The sequence below is a fragment of the Notothenia coriiceps genome, unplaced genomic scaffold, assembly GCF_000735185.1.
Source record: "Notothenia coriiceps isolate Sejong01 unplaced genomic scaffold, NC01 NC01_scaffold00036396, whole genome shotgun sequence".
Taxonomy (NCBI): domain Eukaryota; kingdom Metazoa; phylum Chordata; class Actinopteri; order Perciformes; family Nototheniidae; genus Notothenia; species Notothenia coriiceps.
Genome location: NW_011369097.1, coordinates 73,772 through 98,219, shown reverse-complemented (window position 1 = coordinate 98,219; position 24,448 = coordinate 73,772). Strand labels below are relative to the sequence as shown.

General features: G+C 40.5%; 2 protein-coding genes across 2 annotated transcripts in view; one reads left to right on the top strand and one right to left on the bottom strand.

Moving 5' to 3' along the window:
* pcdh1a (protocadherin 1a) overlaps positions 1-9,692 on the top strand; it is a 148,969-nt gene extending 139,277 nt beyond the window's left edge. Inside the window, exon 5 of the mRNA XM_010792265.1 lies at positions 8,762-9,692. Coding sequence (XP_010790567.1) covers positions 8,762-9,132 — 371 coding nt within the window. The 3' untranslated portion in view covers positions 9,133-9,692. The remainder of the gene's footprint in view (positions 1-8,761) is intronic.
* Positions 1-24,448, bottom strand: part of tmem200b (transmembrane protein 200B) — a 461,151-nt gene that overhangs the window by 429,839 nt on the left and 6,864 nt on the right. The window lies entirely within an intron of this gene.

Here is a 24,448-nt window from a genome sequence, read left to right as displayed (position 1 = left end):
CTTTTGCACGGTAAGCATTATATTAAAATGTTGTTAGACGAGTAGAGTTTGAGGCATTGTGATGGACTTTAAACTGTGTTAGGTGGATAGATTGTTATTGAGAATGAGGTGGAGTTCGAGGCGGATTGATAAAAAAAGCTATCATTAAAGTTGTGTTCACTATTATAAGGAATTTAAAGTAAACAGAATATAAAGTGACTATGGTCGGTTTGGCATATGTCTGTAGACGTACCCAATATAATGTAAGTTAAATTCGGCATCTATTTACTCGTAAATTGGCATTTTACGGCGGTACGTTAAGTTTGCATGTCGTTGTTACGTTCTCCCCTAGAATCTTATTTTAGAGTATTTGAGAGTTGTTTACATAAGGTATGTATAGTGTCTAAACCACCTATCCAGTCAGGCAGAACCTCTTATCTCGTGTGGTTCTGTAAAAGTTAAAGTACCTATATTCCTCCGCTGGTTTTTGTGGTGGTAAATATGAGTTCTTGTCCTTTACTGCTTTAAAGAAAAAATGAAGATATGATGGTTGTAATGAGAGCCATCCACTGATACTTGGAAAAAAAACTCCCAATTCAACAGCGTGTTTTGCGTCTTACACCACGCACGGTATGTAATAGAAATTTAACGCTATCTGGTATTTTACGTCGACAGCCTGCGTTTTTGACGCGGGCGGAGGGGGGCGCGGGGGGGGCGGGGGCGGGCGACGGGGGGGCGTCGGGGTGCGGTGTTTGTTGTAGTGACCCATGGTGGTGCAGTACTCAAGGTGCTGGAAATAGCTGTTACACACCTTTTTTATGCAATTTTAAAAGGGTGTCACGGGGGCGGGTTGACGAAGTACACCGGATAACCACACCATCATTGAGTCAAGAAGTCTTGAAGTGCTTAAAACTGTATTTCTAAAGAGTACCCCTTAATGCTTTATAAAGATTATCTGAAGTATATCGGGGCGGGGGTCTTTTCAGTGCCGGGTAAAACTTTTTACACGCAAGAAAGTAACGGTAAAATGTCGTGAAGAACGCTTTGAGTGAGGAATCCCTCTTACTAAGCCTTTTTAAGGTCAGTCCTGTTCAAGTCGGGTATAGGTTACACTACGATTGCTAGCGAGCACCTTGGACAATTTGAACCCATTGACTCCAGAATGTTGAATTTTTCACGGGTCCTGGCGTCCGTGCAAAATTATACAACTTTGTGAGCGTTCTAAAGCCCTCAAAAACAGGAAACGCCAGCACTATAATAAGAAGAAGAAGAATTCCACCAATAACAATAGGTTCCTCGCACTTCGTGCTAGGACACCGTTGGGGTCCTAGCACTCCGTGCTCGGGCCCTAATAATACCACGGAGAACAATAGGTTCCTCGCATTTCGTGCTAGGACGCCGTTGGGTCCTAGCGCTCCGTGCTCGGGCCCTAATGAGCAGCATTAATAAAATACCTGTATTGGCCTAAAGAACAAATGCAAATGTCTAAATGTAGGCATTGAAGTCTTACTAAGGCCTTTCAAACTCAACATGCACATTCTGCTCTCCCTGAAGCCCTCTGTGCATGAATATGAGATTGAATACAGCATATAGAGGACTGCTGTTTATTATCCAGGCTGACTGCACTGATAAAACATTTAAGCAAAACGATGTAGGCATCCTTACTTCTGGATGCAAACTTGAGTACCCGTAGGTTTATGGTCAAAACATAATTTGCTGTAGGTTTTGTAAGATATTCTCTGGAGACCTACTTTTTTATTTGTTAACTTTTCTTAACAGAACTGGTCACGCTCGACAGTCGAAGAGGTCATACAACTGGAAACTAGAGCCGTATGATAATCATAAACCTGCATCTCAGATCTCCCTGATGAATAATTTGTTCTGTTTTATTTTGCATTGGCAGCTGCTGCAGATCAATATAGTGTTGTCAAGGTTCAGAATGCAATTTCCAGTCTGTAATTGGCCAGCAAGCCAAACATATTGTTGTGGGCAGGGGCATGAAGCTGTTCTCCATGCAACCATTTCACTAACACCTCTGTGCACCAACAGAGGAACGATTATGTTACTTGCAACAGCAACTACATCATCATTTAGAACCGCTTCCTCCCTCTTCTCAAACCGATGTGTGAAATCTCTTCTATTCAGTGATGCCTTGCGCTTGTCACAGTTTGATAAAAGCCTTGGTATTGGTTGACATATCACACCGCATATCAACTTCTCAATTGGAAGAGCCGGTGCATGGTGTGATCTGTCAGCAGGTGCTAAGGCTTTGTCAAATGCGCGGAAACAAAAGGAAGTCTTAAAATAAAGGAACAAAATGGTGGATGGTGAGTGGGCTGACAGGAAGTGCACCATCGCCCACTGAACCATTGAGGGCTTCTGCTGACGTGCCTCTGGACAACACGTCCACTCATCACACTCTGTCAGCAAGAGGCTCGCCTACCTTACCCGGAATGGGGGAAATGTGCCTCAAACTTCAATACCGATTCTCATCTTGGCTTTACCTTCTGTGGGCAATTTGACCAATGATTGATTAACCATTTAAGCATAAGTCATTTTCACATGGGACTAGTACTACCAGCAGACCTCATGAAGTTATAACACTCCACGTGTGTGTTTTGTGAATTTACACTGAAAAATAATTCTATATTTTACTCAAAATGATTGATAATATACCCTAAATATGATGTCAAAGCTTGGCGTAACAAACACTTATATACACATTATTAAACTATATATAATTTATTTTATAATTATAAGGTTTATTATATTAAATGGGCCTATTTATGTTTATATAACATTAGCATAACATTTATTAAAATAAAAAGCAGCCTTTTGGAATGGATCTAGATCACATTCAAGCTCAAGGCCCGGGGGCCAAATCCGGCCCGTGGTGAATTTAATTTCGGCCCGCAGGATAATTTTTAATTCCTATTAGATCTCTGCCGGTATATTGCACGCACACCGTCACTCCATCCTGAGGGTCTCCTCAGTTCAGAGCCTGACCCCAAACGTTGATGAACTTGCACCCAAGATGAGATGCCAAGTATCTGCTTGAACTAGCATCACAGAGCAGCAAACTGAGTTTACATGGATGTTTCCTTTTGCACTTTTTTTCTTGAGACAACAGGGCATGTTTGTTTTTTTCTTTGAGGGAAATAGTTTTTTTGAAGCTGTTGTTGGCCTGTGGAAAAATGTAATCATAAGAAATGAGCTGCAGATAGAGCCATAAGAAACAAATGCAACTGATTATTTAATGTTGTTTTTAGAGGCAATAAATTAAGCTTTGTTAGTTCCAGGTTTAATATGTGCAATAAGTTCATTCAATAAGTTTGACACCCCTGATCTAGATGATGTATATTTAGCAGAGGTGGAAGAAGCAAATAGATCTTCTAGCTAAGTACAAGTAGAAATAACAGTGTAGTAATAGTCTGTAACAATTAAAAGGTTCTTCATTCAAATTGTTTTTTGTTGTTTTTAGTTAAAGTACATCATTATTAACATCTAAATATACTTAAAGTAACATAAATTAAAGTACTATGCAGATAAGCACATTTCAGAATAATATATATTGTATCGATTGATTATAATTATTGATGTATTAATGTGTTTATCATAGCTGGAAAAGGTGGAACTGATTTTTTACTTTATTTGCTGCTGGGTATCTTGTAAATGAAATCTAAGTGTAACTAATATCTTAAGTAAGTGTTGGTTATATGTTGTATCATAAATCCATAACTGCAAAGTAACTGAGGTATTAAATGCATTTAATGGAGAAAAAGTTGATGATTTACCTTTTAATTGTAGTGGAGTGCAGGAAATGGAGATACTCATGTAATCTGAAAATTGGATTTAAGTATAGTACTTGAGCGAACTCAATAAACTAAGAGTGCACTCATTTACTTTACACCACTGAGAGTGATCTTCCTAAAATGTGCTTATTTTCCCTTTCAGAAAACAAATAACGTAGCGAAAAATCTCAAAATCAATCCCAAATGACATATGCCGAAAGCAAAGGACTACGTTTATCCCATGACCTCCATGTTTGGTGAATTATGAGGTAATTTGCGACAACTGCAATTATCACAAATTACTAGAGGTCCCCCTCAGGTTTCAGTGCAAACAGAGCTTTAGAGACGAAACAGAATGGAACGAATGCCCTCCATGGCTGCATAAAGGGATGCATTGGCTTGTTTTCAAAATAGTTAGAAAATAAAACTTTTCCAACAATGCAGGTATGTAAACCGCATGCTGTAAAAAATGAATGCACAGCAATTATCTACAGGAAATCAGCACAGTATTGTGACTTAAATGGTTAGCTCTAGCCTAATTTTACTTTCTGTACAGGCAAGGTGACAAAGCCTTCAAGACTACACATTCACATTTTTGCAAAAGTGCACGTCTGAGGATACAAGTTCCACCATTGTTCTTTTGTATTCCATTACAATGAGCAAGGAAAATGTGTGCGTCAACACTATGGTTGCTTGCTTGTAGCAACTTTCCCCTCCTGTTCAAAATGCTCCCCTCTGGAGAAAAATACATTTAAAAAAGACTGTTTTTTGGTAGCTTCTGCTTACTGCGAAAAACTGTTGTGAACACTTGAATAACAAGACTTGACATGTCACAGCTAAAGAAACACAAACCCCTGGTATCTTGTTGTTTTTCTTCACAAAGTATGACAAGCACAGAATGCCTTCACACCCAGTTATTACACTGATAGCCCGCACCAGACACTAATGTCTGCTCCAATGTGGGATATTTCTTATTTTTTCTTCCCTGAATCTTGGTCATTTACCACTGTAAACTGTTTGCAGGGACCACAAATATACCATTAATAACACTCGCGCACACAATAGTAGCTGTTTTCCCCCGTTATCCCTCCATGAGCTGTGGGCCTCTTATATTTGTTCGCCATCGATCATAGCGGTGTGGCGCACACGGTGGATAGCAGCCGGTGGGGAGAGGCAGCATTTGCAATCAAACAGAGAGGAGCGGTGTGAAATCTCAGGAAGAGGCAGCTTCCCCCATGCCCGTGGGCAGGGGATCAGACGATGTGGAAGCCTGCCTCAGACACTCAACACCTCCCACTGGCACCCTGATGCAAGCCGCATGCAAACCCACCCCTCACATGTATCTGTCAGCCTAGGGAAAGGGAGGGGGGGCTAAGCTATGTGTGTACCCTTACTCTGGAACTGCACTGTGCATGTTATGCTACTGCAGTGAAGGTGCTTTTAAGAAAGATTTTTGCTAAGGTTAACTGCGAGTGTGGTAGTGAAGGTTGGAAGTGGAAATGACTGTTTTTCTTTCGTTTTGTTCATGCTATTGCTTTAAGCAAGCAGATGGGGCTAACGTAATATAAAAGAGCTCTACAGGTGCAATCTATCTCCCAGTCTGGAGGAAAGGAACTCTGCTGTGCGGGGAGTCAGAAATGTCATTGAGTCACCGCTCTTCAAAAACCAAATCAAAAGCTCTCTAAATCCAGTCAGCCTGTTGCCACTGGCATACCAGTGCTGTGCTTTGCCCACCAATGTACATGGACAGTCCATACATGACATACAAGACTGGAGAGGGGTTTGTTCTAGACTGCAAATTTATTTCAGAGGTACAGCACACATACGGAAGGAGACATGCCTGAGTGGGCAGGGACATTTGTAGTTTCTCACCCCCTTTGGCTGCTCCGGTCGCCCTAATGGTTGACTCATCTCATTTCATCGCGTCCACTAAAATATTCAGACAATGGTCGAGTGTGGGAGTGTGTTTTTAGATGTGCGGAGCAGATGGAATTCTGCCACGCTGTGAGCCGCTTACAGATGGCTAGTGTGGCCACAGCGGAAGGCAGACACAAAAGTATAATTATCCGTATTGATTTTTGTAGAGATAGATTTGAGTGCGAGAGAAAGGTCAGCACGAGCAAGTGTAAAAATATGTGCTTTCACAAATGATACACCCCATCATAACACATAAGTACTGTACTCGGTTTATTATTATTACTACATGTTGAAATACTTGAAGGGAAATAACACGCATTATGGAAGGCTAGTGGCAGCATGCAGAAGCATAGTCACTCCAACCTCACAGCTCCCTGTTAAATATAGGCCTCCCATTGTATCTATTTGTATGGAAAACAGACAATTATGTCATACTTTATAAATAAAACCACATATAATTTTGATGAAAAACCAACAGACAAGGTAATGGCCTACTAAAATAGCTGGCGTTAGAGCATCTGTGTTCTCTGTCGATGGCGTGCGATGTGTTCTTTGGCATTCTTGGAAGAAAATGGCAGACTTTGGCAAGCTTTAGCTGTCATTGCTGATTTTCTGGCCCTGGATGATGATGAGCATGCTTCATAATGCGCTTTAATTCCTGTCAACGGTGCATGGCATCATTTTCCTCTTACATGTTTTCTTTTAGCATCATTAAGAGCAAATGATATTTTCTGAACCTAGCAACCTGACAATCAGTAAAGATGTGGCAATCAGTAATTTTATTTCCGTGAATGATTTAAAAGAGAGATTATATAATACATATGAAATATGAAACATATCGGACAAAATGTAAGTTCTATGTGCATGTATGATTAAGTTAAGGATTTGTACATGCAAATATAAAGTCAAATCCATTAAGAAGAAACATTGCCCATTGTAAAATGGGAGGTGTTTTAGAAGACCGGTGTAAATATACCTTTTTTCGCTCCACAAACAGATTTTTCGGTTGTGCAGCTCTGCAGACTTTTATACACAAGGCCGCTTGGTGTGGCATAAACCTCCTGGAAGCTGTGGAGAGGTTTTAATCAAGTGTGAAATCCTTTCGGAGTAGATGCCTACACGACTGTGCTTGTGCTTAGAAGCGTACTCCTCAACCCTCTCCCCAAACTCTCTTCCCATGAACATCTTTTGTATCAAGAGTCCATTTCGCAGCAGTGATGCATACAGACAACGCTCTTAGCTGCGCTCAGAAAAATGAAACTCCCAATCATCATGCATGATGCACTCAGGCACGCTCTCGCCTTGTCCTTTTTTTGGAGCACCACATTCAGTTTTCTTCTTTTTTAATCAGGCATAGTGCTGCTCATTCATTTGCAAAAAGAATCATTGACATTGGCCTTGTAAACTGTGAGAAGAATTTGCCACTTAAGCACCATAATATAATTAAGCATGGATAAGGCAGAACATTGCTCAATTGTAAAGTAAACGTATTAAATAGCCTGAACATCTAGCAATTTAGGATTATTGGAACAATGAGATTAACGGCAACAATAGATTGCGCTATGCATTCATTATAAACAATTGAATTGTATATGGATTAACCATGAGAAATGAATCTTTAGACACAAATAAGGAAAACGAAATGAGAACAAATACACTCCACTACTTTTCATTAAGCATTTTAAAATATTAAAGCATGCCTTGCCATTACCAAAGCTGTTTCTGTCTGGGATCTGATTGATTGAAGCCTCGGTGGGCCGGATGCTGTTTTTTCCGGGCCTTAGAGGTCTGACATTTTGTGGAGATAATTATCTATAGCCACTGGTCATGAGTACAAAACTGATGGAACGTCTCAAAGGCACACTGCGAAGATGGCATTTGCTCTATTAGCTGTGAACCCTCACTCCTGCCTCTAATACTTCATCTTTTGTGGTTGCATCATTCTCATGCAGCAACATCTTCTCTTTGTGTGAAGCACCCTCCACATTATCCACATATACATTGACTCTCTTTTACACACTGTGCTGGATCCACAAAACAAGATGTCCCGTGATGGACGGGTGCTTTCATGGTGTGGACAGCGCCAAGGCATTACAGTAATGCATTTATCACGGCAATCAAAAGTTTACATGGAGGGTGACATCGCACTCTCACAGATCTTAGTTGTCTGCTCTTTTTCTTCAGAGACATCGATTGGGCTGTCCTAGTCTGAGTCTGACGGCATAACAAAGACAAATTGAGCGGTATTTCCATTACATCTGGGCTCTGTGTGTTTAGCTTGTCAACAGGTGGGCTGCTTAACAAGTCTATTAGGTGCCAGCTGCACATTTCTGGTAAACAAGTACATGGGTTCTTCTTCATGGCAGCTCTACAGTGAGTTCAGAAAGTGTGTTATACTCTGGAGTGATGTTTGAGGCAAACTTTTTTGGAGCTTTTACAGCTTGTACATTTAAATGAGGTCACTAGGTCATAGACCCATTTATTTAATTAGGAGCAGTTGAATAAAAAATGGATCGAAATCAAGGGCAGGGAACTCATTTTAGCACTGTCAATCAATAACTCATTCAATGCTTTCGCCTCCAGCTATTGTAGCCAAACACTGCCTCTTTACAGTATGTGTGTTGGTATTTCCGTGGTATGTTATCTTTTTCTTGCTGTCTTTTTATGTGGAAATGTATATGGAGCACCATTTAAAGTCCACACATATCATGTGATAGAAGTCAATGTTCGCTGTATTGAACTCGTTAACAATGCAGTGATATATTCCAAACATTTCAGACAAACTGCTGTTGGACACTTCTAAATGACAGAGACACAGCACCCCATCTCCTGAATGCATCACATCAGCTAGTGGACTACACACACCGAAGTGCTCATTACACAGTGCATAGCAACAGCTACATAGCAACTGCTGCTGACTGCTTAGCAACAGCTGCAAAGACGCAGAGGAGGGGGTATGGTGGGCTTCATGGGGTGTTTCAGATGACACCATTTATGTTCACAAATGCCTTTTTACAACTTTCTTGTACCACTGTGAAGCTGTCTCTTATAGTTTTTCTCTCTTCCGCCCACAGATATCCGCTCGCTCCCTGATGTGGCGATGACCGGAAACTGTACAAACGAGTGCAGCGAGCTGGGCCACTCAGACGCCTGCTGGATGCCTGGGCATCCCTCCCCTGTTCGCAAGGCCAGGAACCCCCCGAAACTCTCCACCTTCGTGCCTTACCAGGAGAGGGGGAGCCTGGGACGCCTAGCCAACGGGAGCGCAAGGCTGGGGGGGGAGGAGCCCCGGTCGCGCCTCCCGCCCTCCCGCAGTGCCTACTCCAACAGCGGTAACGATGCCAGTCAGGACTGCCCCTTAGAGGAGATGCCCCTGAGCGTGGCCTCTGAGTTCCCGCCCACCCCCCCCTCGGCCCACACTCCAAAAAGGGAAATTTACCTGTGAGGAATGCCGTCATCCGATTGGTGCACAAATGAGGAAAAAGCTACACCCACGTCAGAAGGAGAAACAGGCTGTACACATGCTAAAGCCAATGCCCGTTTTGTAGGTAACAATAGGCTGTGACGCATTCAATCACTGGCATGAACACTTGTTTTCTGTCAGTTCCTCCTTATATTATTAATTTATTAGCATATTTATTAAGAATTCCACAAAGTCGATTGATGCACTCACTCATTAATTTATACAAAATCCGGATGGATTTGATTCTAACAAATCAAAAGGAAGTGCAGATGGCAAATGCTACTTTAGTAGTAACTAATTATTGTTGTAGTTAGCCAAGTACCATTCTGTGAAGTGATCTCTTGAATTTGAAAGTTGTGGTCAGTGCTCTTGTGCCATTATTAGATATCATTCAATAGACAGACAGTCAGGCCCTATCAGAAGGCATTACACTTTTGACTAACATCAAATGAAACGGTCTATATTAATGTACAGTGCTGTAAATACATTTCAATGGTGTGTTTTACATATATTTTTGTCTGGCATACGCTGAAAAAAGAAATTGCCTCAGAATGTTTTGCATATTTAAGCTTTTCTTTGCTGCTGCTGTTTAAACTTGATTGAAACAATCTCCTGAAGTGGAGCTCGATATTGTGGTGGGCATTTATCCGCTCCACAAAATCACACACACACAGACACACACACACACACACACACACACACACACACACACACACACACACACACACACACACACACACACACACACACACACACACACACACACACACACACACACACATTTCAGACCCCTAATCATAGTAGAATGGCCTTTACCTCTGCTCCCTACAGAGCTCTGCCACTGGTGAAGAAAGCTGTGTGGCAACATTTAAACTGACATTATGTTCAACTGACTCTCGGCACTGTGACCTATCGTTCATCATGAAAACGGTTGACTTGGCCACAGTACCCCGGAGTCAAAATGACCGCAGAGTACTCACTGGACATATTCTGATTGGCTTTTCATATTAAACCATGTGACGCACTCTGTTGATGAAAATGTTTCAGTCCGAAAAGCTCATATCTGTCGTGACAATCAGACGAGCTCTCGCAATCCCGTCCCTCCTTTACGCTCATAGTCCTTTACCCCTCAAGACCCATAAGAACTTCTCTAGATCTATTGAATGCATAAGGAGGTATTCACATAAAAAGGCACTTGAGCTTAGAGAAACACTGCAAAACATTGAGCACTTATGGAAGCTAATATCACTACACGAGTGCTTGATGTTGAGAATACTTTCTTTGTTTTTTAGAGTGTCAGTTGTCAATAGATATGTACTTCTTCAAAGGTGGAAACAATACAGAGCACACAATGAAATGAGGGAATAAAAGGATATTGAATGAAAATACATCTTTGAAGTTATTGTTACTAAAATGAGGGAAACAAATATTTGATTGCAAATGCAGAATATTGTTGAGCTTAAACAGAGAATACAGTCAAACTGGAATCACTTCAACTCCTGTTAATTATGAGTTCCCCTCTATTGAGGACAACATGCTTAATAAATTATTAGGCATTTTTTCCTCCTCTGGCTATTGAACAGAGAATAAAAAATAGAGCATGCCCGTGGGCTTCATTTATCTCTACAAAGATTTTCCAAGTTAATCTGAAGGATATGTCTGAAGGACACTGTGTATTAGTCAGTAATTGGATGTTAATGATGACAACACTAGCCTGTCTTACAGCATTGTAGGGCCGGCCGGTGTCTTTGATTTAAACATTGATTTGATTAGATTTGTAGATACCTTTCACCTCTGCAGAGTATTTCCATCGTGAGATTGTGTCTCTGAGTAAGGGTGGAAGAGCCTTGAATGGACATTTCCTAATTAGGGTGAGTAATGAGTCCTGAGCTAGGGCATGCGTGAGCACACCCCCAGGACAAGGCACCCACCAGATAATGCAAATCCACCCGCAGAGCTACAATCAGTTAAAAGGGGTATTTTTATCAGCACTTACCTCATCACACTGCCATTGAAAGCTGCGTTTAGAATAATTAAACTGGAAACATATGGAAATTACTGGACATGGCCCTGATTAAATAAGGTGGGCGATTATCCTGCCTTGAGGGGGAGAAAGCACATTATGCCGTTTTCAAAGCCATTTAGCAACTGAAATAAAATTCAAACAACAGCCATGATACACTGTGATTAAACCCCCACGGCTTCCCCCAGCACCCCTCTCGGAGCTGCGGATAGCCGCTTCACAAACTCAAAGCAGTGGGTAAGATCGCTGACCTGGAATTGATGATAAGTGAGAAAGATAGCTGTGAGTGATAAAACCAATGTCACATAGCCTCCATCACAACTATGTCTATTTGAATGCGTTGAATCAATTCCTATTATGCTTCATATCCAGATTTATTTCCGGGGGTTAACCTGATTCCAGCCAAAGTACACTTATCGCTTTTGGGAATCTGGTATCTTCAGATTTGCCTCTTTGATCGCTAATACATGAAATAAATGGCGTGGCTTTTAGCAGATAAGTCGTAATCAGCGGTTGTGACTCTGAACGGAATGACGGGAGTTTGATTTAGGTGCTCAGCAAAATAAAAAACAAGCCCTGGCTTAATGAGTTGGATTCTTTCTCTCGAGTCGGTAATGACCTCCTGCTACTCACCCCTGGAACGATATATCACCAGGTTTGACCTTTCTTTTGAACTCATGCTGAATGAACTGTGTTTCCCTCTCTCGCAAACACAGACAGTTCTTCTTGATTAAAGTAGGAGGACATCATGAAGCACCTAAATACACTGAATAATGTTTAATTTGTACTTAACATTGATTTAATGTTCACTTGAGTATATTTTGCCTCTCTGTGGTGTGTATCGTATGGTGATCATTTCTTTAGAAAGATGGAGAAATTACTGAACTGAAATCGGCAAGATGGAATTTTGTTTTCTTACTGATCAAAGACTCTTAGAAAAACTGGTTGTGTGAAAAAAATAATGACATCTTTTGGTGGTATAGTGTACATAGATCTCCACCACCCTGCGTCTGCTGTTGAACAGACAGCGATTTTAGCATGAATTCCAAAGATAATTGGTAGAAACTGTTTACTCTTTTTCTTTTTCCTTTCTGAAATGTCAGTGCTGGTTCATATTCAAAAGGCCCTCTCCCAAAACGAACTGAAATTAACTGAACATTTCATCTTTTTTCACACAAGACAATTGCCTTGAAAATATGTCTTTGCAAAAGAGAATCTAGTTGTTATCCTAATTGTTGGTATATTTATATAGGATAAAATGCTTGTGATGCCATGTTTTTGTACAGTTTTATGTACATACAAGTGAAGCTTTCTAAAAGTTCTGAGAAAAGCCGATGGCATATAAAAATTGTAACATGTTTTCCTGAGATGTGCAAATCTTGCCTTGGTTTGATTGACCTTTGCTGAGTCAGTGTGAATGTGGCCGTTCTATGCCTGCACTGTAGTCATTCACCGGCTCCCACCTCCTGAGGACTTAATCAGTTTTTATGTTTATCGTGAACAGTGGATCGTCTTATCTTACCAGTTTGTTAAACTCCTGTGTTCTGCTTCGTTCTGTTTTCGCATGTTGACAAATTTTCTTGTAATACTGTAAGTCCTCATGAACTTTGTAATAAAATCACTTCAGGGAAAAAATGAATGCTGTCAGTGTTTTCCCTGTTTTTCTGTTATTATTCATCGCTTTTGACTGTTAAACAAGTACTTGGCTGTTGCATTTTTATAAGAGCCTTTGCAGCCTCGGAGCTACATTGTGTAAAATGTCTCTCACTCTAGGACTCAGGCTCATTAGGAGGAACTAGTATTCCGGTCATGTGGGGCCCAGCGCCTCATTTCTAAGTCAGGAAGCCCCATAATGTTGAGAGGGAAGCATTCCAGAGCTTGAAGTAGGAGGTCCCGGGACCTGTGTTCTCTACTTCAACGAGAAAAATGTGCCAGAAATACACAGCCCCCATCATGCACTTAGCTCCACATAGAACATATCTTTAAAGCATTGATGAGCTCGCTACACATTCAGTGCAAGGCTTACAAGACCGCTGTCTTGTGATGTTAATTTTGAACTGTCTATGTGTCTTTTTTTAAAAGGAGAATATAATAGTTTTAATGGACAATGATCCACGGTTGAAAACATTCAGAGAACGGGAAACTCTTTCGATGCGAGATGTTCACGCTCTGCGCACTTCTGCTGTGTTTGATCATTAGCACATATGCTTAATTGACTTAATCATTGTTGCACAGATACCATATTATTTAATAATGTGTGAACTACAGTAATGTAACATGAGTGGTTAAGCAATTTTTTCAAGGCTTCCTTCACAATCGGTCGCCAGGACCAAGTCTTGAGTCATTCCTTCATAATGTAGTCCTCTCTCACATATATGCTTTTTACCCCTCACTGCCCCCAGTTTCTGTGCTCAAGGAATTTTAAGACAGCACATGTTTTATATTCACTGGGGGTATAAAAATGGCAGGAAAAAGCCGTCTTCTTTATAACAAAATTGTTAAAATAGAAAACGATGCATATATTTTCTTAACACTGCAAACTGTATTAGTCAAGGTTAAAGTCAGGGCTGGACAGAACATTGAGTAACTAATATCATGGTAATTTCCAAATTCTATCGCCAAATAACAAAGGGTAATGTAAGCAGAAACATTAAGCCACTTAAGAGATTCATTCTATTATTTCAAAGCAAGTGTCAAGTCAGCAAAGATGTGAACATTGAGCTATAGAAATGTACTTAATACATCTCAAGTCCTTTTACAATTCATGCTACGGGTTGTACTTTATGTACTTTATGTATTTTGAAATATCAGCTGTTCATGAATGTGTCGTACACCAATAAACCATCGACTTGATGAAGGTGGTTGATCAAATATCAGGGGATCACGAGTGTTTGCAAAGACCTTGAATATCCAAATGGCAAGATAAATTGTCCAATATCTATCTCTGAAAGACAAATGTCAACCTGCTGTTGGCGCTAGAGGATAGAAGTCTCGGAATCATCCCCAAAAAAGTGAATGGTAATAGAAAGAATTACTTGTATGTGTAAACCAACTTGGCAATAAACCTGATTTGGATTCAAAAATGGTGGATAGACCAACCCACATTGCTATCTAATGCATTCAACTATTCAAAAGTGTAGGATACTCAGCCCTAAGAGGCCATGTAATTGCCTTTCAATGCCCTTTAAGTTGGATCAGCGGATACCTACATTATATTTGCTTCAAAGATCAAACATATGCTACAGGCCCCCATGTACTGCTGGGCAACTGCACTGGCCAACAGAACTGTTTGAAAAAAGTGTATTCATTCTTCTGAAGGTAGATGAAGGCAGAAATCTCTCATCATCATTACAACATCATCAGTAATAACTGACATGAAGCATTATGGCTGAGACCAGTAACTGTAAAGCTTTGTTACATAAAGGTTTATGTCTAGCCAATAGTTGTGCTTTTCAGACATTAGCGCAGTGGCTAATAGCGTTCTTGTGTTCGAAACGGTTATAGAAAAATAGCTCATCACAGTTAAATGGCTCCTGCAGTTGGATCACTGTTTTTCTACATAAAAAGGAAGATATTCCAATAACAATATCAGCTCAGAATAAGATACAGTTTTGATTAAATGCAAGGAATATGTAAATAGAGCAGGAAGAGCCATAATGGTGACATCATTATCCCTTTGTAATGCCAACGCCTAGACCCTTTTGACGGCATAACGGACAAAGAGTTGCTCCTCGTCGTTGTGTGCCTGTTCATTTCAAGTAACATGCACAGGGCATTGTTGTGATGCATGTTTTTCTCCCTGTAAGATGAGGGATGAGAGGCATCCAAGTGATAACTCCCAATGCTTTTAAGAACGAAGGATGGGTTCTGCCTCATTTTTTTCCGGTCAAATCTGATGGGTTTGTGACATGGGTGAACAAAAAGAGCAAAGGTCTCTCACCCTCTTAACTGATTTTGAAGCTTGCAGTAGCCATGTGATAGACAACAGCCACTGCAAAATATGGCATTTCTATACACCATCAAATAATTCCATGTTCAATTATGGAGCCATTAAGCAGGTTGAGTGTAATGTCACTGATACCTAGAATATGGTAAAAGCAAAAACTCTCTGACAAAGTATTCAGAACATATATCTCAATTTACCAGGTTGTGTTGTGTTGTGGAAAAGGACTATAAGAGTACAACAAATGTAATTCACAAAGCATTTGACAAGTTTGAAGCAATGACATACTGATTAGATTAAGGCATGGGTTGCAAACTCATCATTATATCTTATCATTGTATAAGGTCATTGCGTCAAAAAACGTTCTCTTAACCTTTGGTAAATCAATGGTTGCTTACTCTTTAATCTTGTTACAAGGGACTGTCTAATGGTCTTTGGTCGATTTCATTTTAATGAACAATACGAAATTGAATTCCAACACGAGAAGTACATTCTATCTTCCCGCAGTTATGTGATTTAATGTTAACAAAGAAAATTATAAATACTGAAACAAGGCTTTATAATTTTACATTATCACAGATGCAGCAAAAGCAACAACTGGTACCTCATGTCTGTAGATCTGTGCATTTATAATACAGATCTACAGATTTTTTTTTTTATTTGGATACCAGCAGGTTTTGGACGAACATTTTTGGAAAAAGTGAAATATTTTATTATATATATATTTTGAGCGTGTAAATGAGGGACATGTTGACAGCATGCTCAAATCAAAGTGTACTTTATTTGAAGTACCACAGACACACATACTTGTGTTCTCTACTTGTGAGGCCAGCACTTTCCCCCCCATAATGGGGCCCATCCAATATCTACCAATATCACATCACATTTTTTTCTCAATAATTTGTATATTTTGGCTGGGATCAAAGTTACTATCTAGATCAATTAAACTGCGGGACAGCATCAGGGATTTAAATGCTACTTTTACATTCTCAGCACCAACAAATGTACATGGCAGTGGTTGGCATCATCTTAACATAAGAACATCATAAGACAGTAGGTATTTGTTTTGTTTTTCAATTGTTTGTATTAATAATTTTAACTTAATTGAAACTAGAAACTGAAGCAACACACAAGCACATTTTAATTCACCCACACTCGGTCCTTGTGCTTTACAAGGACGCATTATCTGAAAAAACTTCAATCCTTCCCTAACCTAAATTCATAAGCTTCAACATTACAGTCATCAGTATTCAGTCAATTGTCTTTGCTCACTGCAAATATTGCAAATAGGACTTTCCATACTAATTCACAAGAAGGTCCCATTAACTCATCAAACATTACTGACCCAGAAGGTAGATTCCTCATCAATAACAGCAAATAACAACATAGATTTTATAATTGTTAATATTTATATCAAATTTTTCTCACGTATTTGCCTTAAATGGTTTCACATATTCTTAAACCAATATTGGAAGGGATAATATAACACCCAACAATAGACCAATCAACAACAAGTGGCAGGAAATGGCAATCACTGAGACAATAAAGCAATAAATGGAGGAGTTAGGATGTAGCAGTTGGTGTATAAATAATGCAACAGTGAATGAATATTCATACTTTTCACTGCCATTTCACACATACTCCAGCATTGACTTTTCCCTCACTCGTAACTCAGTTATACAAGACATTACTGATACATCAATCCCTTTGATTGTATTAAGTGACCATGCCCATATCTTCTAAGTTCTCCACTGTAAGCAGTTTTACTAACAGCCATATGGTGCTTTAATATTTCACTCCTCAGAGATCTAGTCTGACAATTTCTTCAGGAGAGCGGGCATCCTTCATCGACACGAATAACATCCTCTAACACTTCACCAACATTGCTCTGAAAAACAGCAATGTAGGGGGAAAATAATCTCAGAAAAATCTCACAAGAAGTAAAAAAAGAATATGAACCTAGAACAGGAAAAATAGATCAACAGCCAAAAAGTACTTGCGCAAAAACTCCCATAAAGGAAAAGCTAAACTAAGGTGATATAAATCAAAATTGACTGAAATAAAAAAAAGACAAAACAGATGAACAAAAGCAAAGAGAGAACACTATATCAGCAAGAGTTGAAAGACTCACTGCAGACTTAGAGTTTTTGGCGAAACACATCATCCCAATTTTCAAAATGATCAAAGTAAAATGCTGTCACGATTCTCATGTTATGCCACGTTTATAGTTTTGTAGGTTTGGGTGTTTTTGCTGTTTTCCATGTCATGTTTCCCTTTGGGTTATTGTCTTGTCATTAGTTTCCCTGGTGTGTCTAATTGTCTGATTATGTTCACCTGGGTCCCTGTGTTTTCTCCTCCCTCCTCACCTGTGTCTTCTTGTGTGATTGAGTCTTGTGTGTATTTAAGTTCTGGGTTGTCTGTCTGTCTTGGTCGGTTCGTCTTTGTCCCTGACTAGTTCTGCGGTGAGTGTTCTGTTTTTGTCATTGTACATATATCTCATAGCCTTGAAATAAAGGAAGTTTCAGTTTAAATCTGCATTTGGGTCCTGCTTGTTTCACAAACCGTGACAAATGCTTGGGTGGAAGATTAAAGATTCAGAAAATGTTATTATATCACATAATACAAATGTTCCTAACTTAGGAGTTATATCAGAGTCAAAATACCCATAAAGGAACCACTTTATATTACAATGACAACAAAATGGCCCCTAAAATAAATAAAAGCAGAGATTCAAAGCTGAATTAAAAAGTAGTAAAAGTCTATTTGGCCTTGTTTGAAGTGGAGTGGGAATGAAAGAGTTTTTGTTAGTTATTTTCCTGGGTGTTCTAAAGCGGTTGTCTGATGGGAGTAGTTGAAAGGAGTGATGAAGGGGGTTTGAAGGGCCCTTAGTGATGAAGTTGGCCTTTCGTTTCAATGCATGACTGTCTGATGCACCTTTCCCATCAACGCAGTTCCCGTTCTAGCTCCGTGGTAGAGCTTTTCTGGTTCGGAACCGGTTTTTATTTTCAGCCCCCGTTTTGTTCACGCCGCCCAGAGCCCGACTGGTGATGCCGCTGCTGCGTCATGACGTCACCATTTAAGTCGCTGATTTTCTCCCCAACGGCGTCGGGTCGATGATCGTGTTGCTTTTAATCATACGAAGCCAGATTAAATTAAATAACTACTTCTCAACCCTTGTACTTTTNTTTTTTTACCACAATGTTGGGGAAATTAATGGATAAAATGCACGGATTATGATTATTATTATTATTCCCACTCCGATCGGGACACTAGGTCCATCGTTTCCCCGCAGCGAGGCTCCCCCCGTTGACAGTTTACGTGGGCTGGGCTGGGTGCAGTGGCGGAATGGCCATCGGGACGAATCCCGATGGGCAGGAAACGAAGTGGGCCGGTCGGATAAGTCACTAGCACATCCCCCACTCCCACCGTTGACAACTTCCTAGCGGTACCTAAGTGGGCCGGTCGAGAGTCCTGGGATGATTTTTAGTCCCATTCTACCACTGGCTACATGACCGTATTATCGCCCATATTGACGCACCTAATTCCTAAACTTCTAACAGATAAAACATAAACCGATCCTTCAGCTTCATATGAGCTCTCAGACACGTTCAAAATTAAACTGTCATCGCTGTCATCGCTTGCTGCTGTGCGCGCCATCATGAGTTTACATGCAGATGCTGGGATCCTGAACGGTGCAGCTGGAGCGCTTGGCCCGCAATGACGTCACACATAATTTGGCAGGATTTGAAGAATCCCAGAGAAGATCCAGAATATGGTCAACATTGAAGGGCAGATTAAAGGTTATCAAAGTACAAATATCCAAAATCAGTTCAGTAACGGTTTTCAAGGGGACAATATTTACTCAAATTGATGGGTTTGGATGATGGGGGAAACTCGTGTCACAGGCTCTTTAAGGATCGAGCTAGTTTGTCAGTTTGAAATGTTGGATGAAGATGTAAATGATTTACTCTTTACATCCTCTGTCTGAGGGAAAACCCCAAAAAGCATGATAGGGCGAGCCAGGCCCCTTTAAGGTATTTTATTTATTTGTGTCTGCTTCTGAGAGGCTAATGTATAAGTTATACAGTTATTTCTGCAAGAAAATTACAATACAATTACTGTTTAATCTTCACATCTTGTATTCATGTCTATAATTTTGAGCACCAAATTATTGAAAAGTATTGATAAGAGTATCGAAAAATACCGATAAGCAGTACCGGTACCGGTATCGACAAAATCCTAACGATACCCATCCCTACTTATATACCACTATTTCTAAGACAATGAACTCTGAATCCAGACATTCAGAAAATAAAGAAAACATGAAGCACTATAAATGCCACAACAAGTACTTATAGAGACTATTCATGCCAAAAAGTTTTGAAAATGTCTTGTACAAAGCCTTGGGATCAGATTTGGGATCTGAGGAAATGTTGGGATCTCAACTAGAACATAAACAAATGTACATGTTCATTTTTTTAAGGTTGACAGAAGCCTTGAGCTTACTGTAGTATTTTATATTAGAGACCTGCATTGCCACGGAATGAGGATTAATCTTTGTAAAACCTGTTGACCCCACAAGACACTGCGTAGAAGTTTTTCCATTAGATTGGAAAGACACAGGAAAAGGTGTTGCTATCAATGATGTGTTAAAAGTGAATGTTTCCCAAACTGCAGAAAGCCCCATTCTTCATGTAACCGGGGTCACTTAATTTCAAACGTTTTCCTTAATAAAGTTGTTGGCACACAGGACTTACTTCAACCACATGAGAGATTTTGATAAAAATGTATTTATTTTCTTTAGAATGCACTGAACATTATATTTATCTACTTCATGAAAAGGTATAGGCTGCTGCAAATATACAGATGCAAAAGTACTGTAGGTTTCGTTTTGATAAATTCTAAGGATAATGTTGGTTAATCTTTATTTCTTTGTGGCTTTTTGTTTAATAATCAATAATATAAAGCCGATCTTAGCAGAGATTTTGCTTGATTTGTATTGATGTTAACTGAAAAGTAATGTTATAGGTGATAATACAAAACAATAAGCAGAAACAGACTGAAACCACTCGTAACGGTCAAAAAGTTGAGTGTGGAATGCTGATACTATACTTTTTACACTCAATAACCGACATCTTTGCTTGGTAACGGAAGTTACACGACCAGCCATCATTGCTGTTGCTCTGGTAAACACAGCACAAAAGAGACAAAAGGTATACATGTGGTTTGTTTTCACTAATTACTATGGTGGTTTTGAAAACAAGGCAGTCTGTAATGATTTGATACTGTGAACAACACCATTGCTAGTTTACTAGCTAGCTAACAGCAGCGATTGTCACTTATAGCGAGGGCACAACAGCCATGTGCAAACACTTACCAGTCGTCAATTTATACACACACACAGACACACATAATGTGAAAACGTGATGGGGAGTGTTTTCTTTACCCTCTGCGTCTCACTGGGAGGCCCCTGTCAAACAGCGGCCAGCTCCCTGCTGATTCCCAGAAACACAACACCTGCCAAATGCCTTTCTCAGATACACCTCTACCTGGAACTGATATCTACAGTCCACAGGAATCCAGGCCGAGCTGCAGCACAGTACAAACGGTGTAGAACTGTTGATGGTTTGCTTCTCGACTGTTTTGTCTTTCTAAATGAAGATTTGTGCAGTGGGTGGGGTCGAGGGGAGCCTCTCGCTCTTTCTCCAGGAAACATATGGAAAAGATCTGCCGGTTGGCCAGGCCTCATTCTGCCACGTCTCAGAGCCACACACACACACACACACACACACACACACACACACACACACACACACACACACACACACACACACACCAGCTGTTTTAGAGCCTTCACATGTGCTAGTGACATACCAGTGTTTCCCCTAAGTACAAATAGTGGCGGCGCTGCGCGGCTGCTGAAATATGCGCGCCGCTGCTAGGGGGCGCCAGCCAGGTACCAACAATAAAAAAAAAAATATATATATTTTTTATAAATAATAATAAGTGGCGACCCTTTTTGATTGTTTGTTATGTGGATTTGTAGTATTTGTGTTACTGTATGTTCAAAAAGGTATATTTTGCTAAATCTTGAGACATTGCCACTGGCAAGCCCGTACTGGCCATCGGGAGGATTTTTTACATCAAAGCCCTTGATGGGTCTCTGTGTGTCATTGAAGCTCGGGAGGGTGTGTGTATGCGTGGCAAGAGCGCGAGAGAGAGAGAGAGAGAGAGAGAGAGAGAGAGCGCACCGGTTACTTGTGTTGTTGTTGTTAGCATCTGGTTAGCTAGCTGCTCTAAAAGGTATAAGGAGCCGTTTCAACAACAAGGTGGAGGGAGAGTCCCCTGCTGTCAGACTGAGAGAGTATTGTGCCTTCTCAAGAACGCTTCTACTTTAAAGGCTGTGTATCTGCCTGTAGAGATAAATCAGATGTCCGTCCCTGGAGGTCAAATATTTAAATCTAAAAGTTGGTTAAATGTTTCCAGCTTCTATCCTTGCCTCCCATTTCCTTCTTTTCAACCTCCCTTACCTATCAAACGCTAATCAAACTTTTTCCTAATCTAGGACCGCTTCATGTGAAAGAATATGAATAATTAGGACCAACTTTGAAACTTCATAACTTTTACAGTCACATTGCATCAAAGAAACAAACGTATGTTAAATATAAACCTTTTTAACATTTAAAGCTTTAAACCTTGATTAGTGTCAGACCTGACAGTCATAAAGTTCATAATCTTAATTGTCATAATAAATTATCTTTACACTGACAGTTGACATGGTTTCATTTTCAAACTTTGGCTTGGAGGAAAATAGACTCAAACTAGCCGAACTGCAGTTTGATGATTAGACCTTTGATGCCCAGAGTGTCAGAGATATTTTCCATCAAACACATTTGCAGAAACTTTTGGATTTTATGGTTTGTCATTTTAAACATCATCTTTGACATGTTTGTCTTTGGACTAGGATTAGTCTTTTGGTTAGAGGGCAAGGAAATGGGGAGAGGAGGCACTGAGAGGGATCAGGTTTCCAGAACATAAACTGAGGACAAAGTGGCCGATGGTAAGGTCATTAAGCGGGAGAGGGCCACTGCTGTGGTTTAGGTCCCAAAAAGCCTCATCAATCCTTTCCCCACTTCCTGATGAATCAAAAGGCGCTTTCACACCGGAGTACTTTTCCCCGTACTTTTCCCTTTTAGTTCCGATAGTTCCTGAGATTTTGCGTTCACACCAAAAAGAGAACTTAGTTCATGAGAACTTTTCCCCCCTTTTCAGTCCCTGCTAGAGAGTACAGGTACTTTCCTTGGGAGAAAAAAGTTCCAATTTCTGATTCGCTGGGAGTCCCAGCAGCTTCTACTGAAGCCAGTCCCCAACTCCGGGGACTTCCGGCCGGGGACTTCGGGTGGCAGTATACGCCGTGAAGTTGTTTGCGGCCTGCCAGTAAACCCAAAGCCGAAGAAGAGATGTCAGCGGCTTGATTTCATGGATGTATAATAAGAACTGAATTCAGCGTGGGAGGCAGAGTCTCGTTCTTTCCTATGAGAGCTGCTAATTGGCGCAGGAAGACAAAATGGCCCAACTTTTGAGAGAGCGAAACGTCACAGATTACCCGTTATGCCTGGCTGTCGGAGCAGAAGAACCCATATGTGCAGTCACAGAGCATGCGCCCCTTAAGCCCCGCCCCCGAGCTCCCACTCTCGGCTAAGTAGGATGAATGGAGAGAGAAAATAAATCTAGATTCGGCTTTTAGTGCATTTTACAACTTTAAGGACCGAATGATTCTAATAAGGGCTATAAAATAGTTCATACTGGGTAGTTTATTTAGTTAAAAAGATATCCACCGATTTACAGACGTCTCTTTCCCCATGTTGGTCAATGGCAGTGGCGAGCCGTGACTTTTATACCAAGGCCCTCGTCCCTATTACGTCACAACGTATACTTCAGCGGAATATCAAAACAACACCTGTAAATAACCCAATTTGTGTTCTTTGAAATTGAAAAGAATATTGTGTTTGTTACTTGCGTTGCAGTTGTATATGTCTTAAGTATGATTTGGCTTGGCTCCCTATTTTGTATGGACATGCTTTTTTTTTTAAGGCGAGTTTACGCTGTTGACAGGAAGTTGTTGTTGCTATGGAAACAACTTGACGGAGAAAAGCTTCACAGCGGGCGGAACTTGTCACGAAGTCCGCGATAATAAAGCCCACCCATTTAGAGGGAAGATATGATTGGTCAATTGTACTGTCATTTGACATTACTCTTTCGTTGAGTTACTATATAGACCCTCCAGAAAAACGCGGGCAAAAATCCTTTATTATGCGGGCTAAATTCCTTGATTATGCGGGCTAAAATCCTTGATTATGCGATTAAACATGCGGGGTTTTTATGTGATTTTATGCGGTGAAATTGCGGGAAGTTGCGAAATATGCGGAAAGTTGCGAAATATGCGGGGAAAAAGAATAACAATTTTTTTAATATTGGGCTGTCTTATTTATTCTCTCTCACACACAACCTGCCACTAACGTTAAACCCCTTTACTATTCAATTAAACACATACAATGTTTATTTATTGTAAAAGCAATTGGGCTTTTTTAATCTCACACACACACACACACACACACACACACACACACACACACACACACACACACACACACACACACACACACACACACACACACACACACACACACACACACACACACACACACACACACACACACACACACACACACACACACACTTCTCCACCTCATTCCGTTTTCATTTACTCGTTCGTTATCTGACCAGCTTCAATCTTTTAGGCTACTCACTTCGTTTCTTGTAGCCCTCGAAAGGGTTTTGGAGGTTGATGCCTCGGTGAACGTGAGTTGTTTGGCTTTCTTGTCCGCAGCAGCAGAAAGCATTTTCGAATGTTTGAATGAATCAAAGTGGGTCGTCCCCGTCGATTTTCTCTTATGCTCCAACAGACAGTTGCACGGGGTGCAGAATTGTTTCCCCCCACTTTTTGCCCGGTCTTTAGTAGAAATGTTCGTCGGTAAATGAGATGGATTAGATTTTTTCATCTTGGTGTTTTCTCTCTCGTGTGAGTTCCACACGTTCACTCTACGGTGTTGTTTACCTTCCCTGATGCGCTAGCTGATGACGTCGCGTCATCATCATCACTACTTCACGTCAAGACGAGTTAACTTTTTTTTCCCTCAACTTTGTGTGGAAAAATGCAGGGATTATGCAGCCTTTTGATAAATATGCGGCCTTTTAAAAATCTGCGACATTTTGCTGATTATGCGGTAAATTCTGCGATCGCAGAATCGCGTTTTTCTGGAGGGTCTATT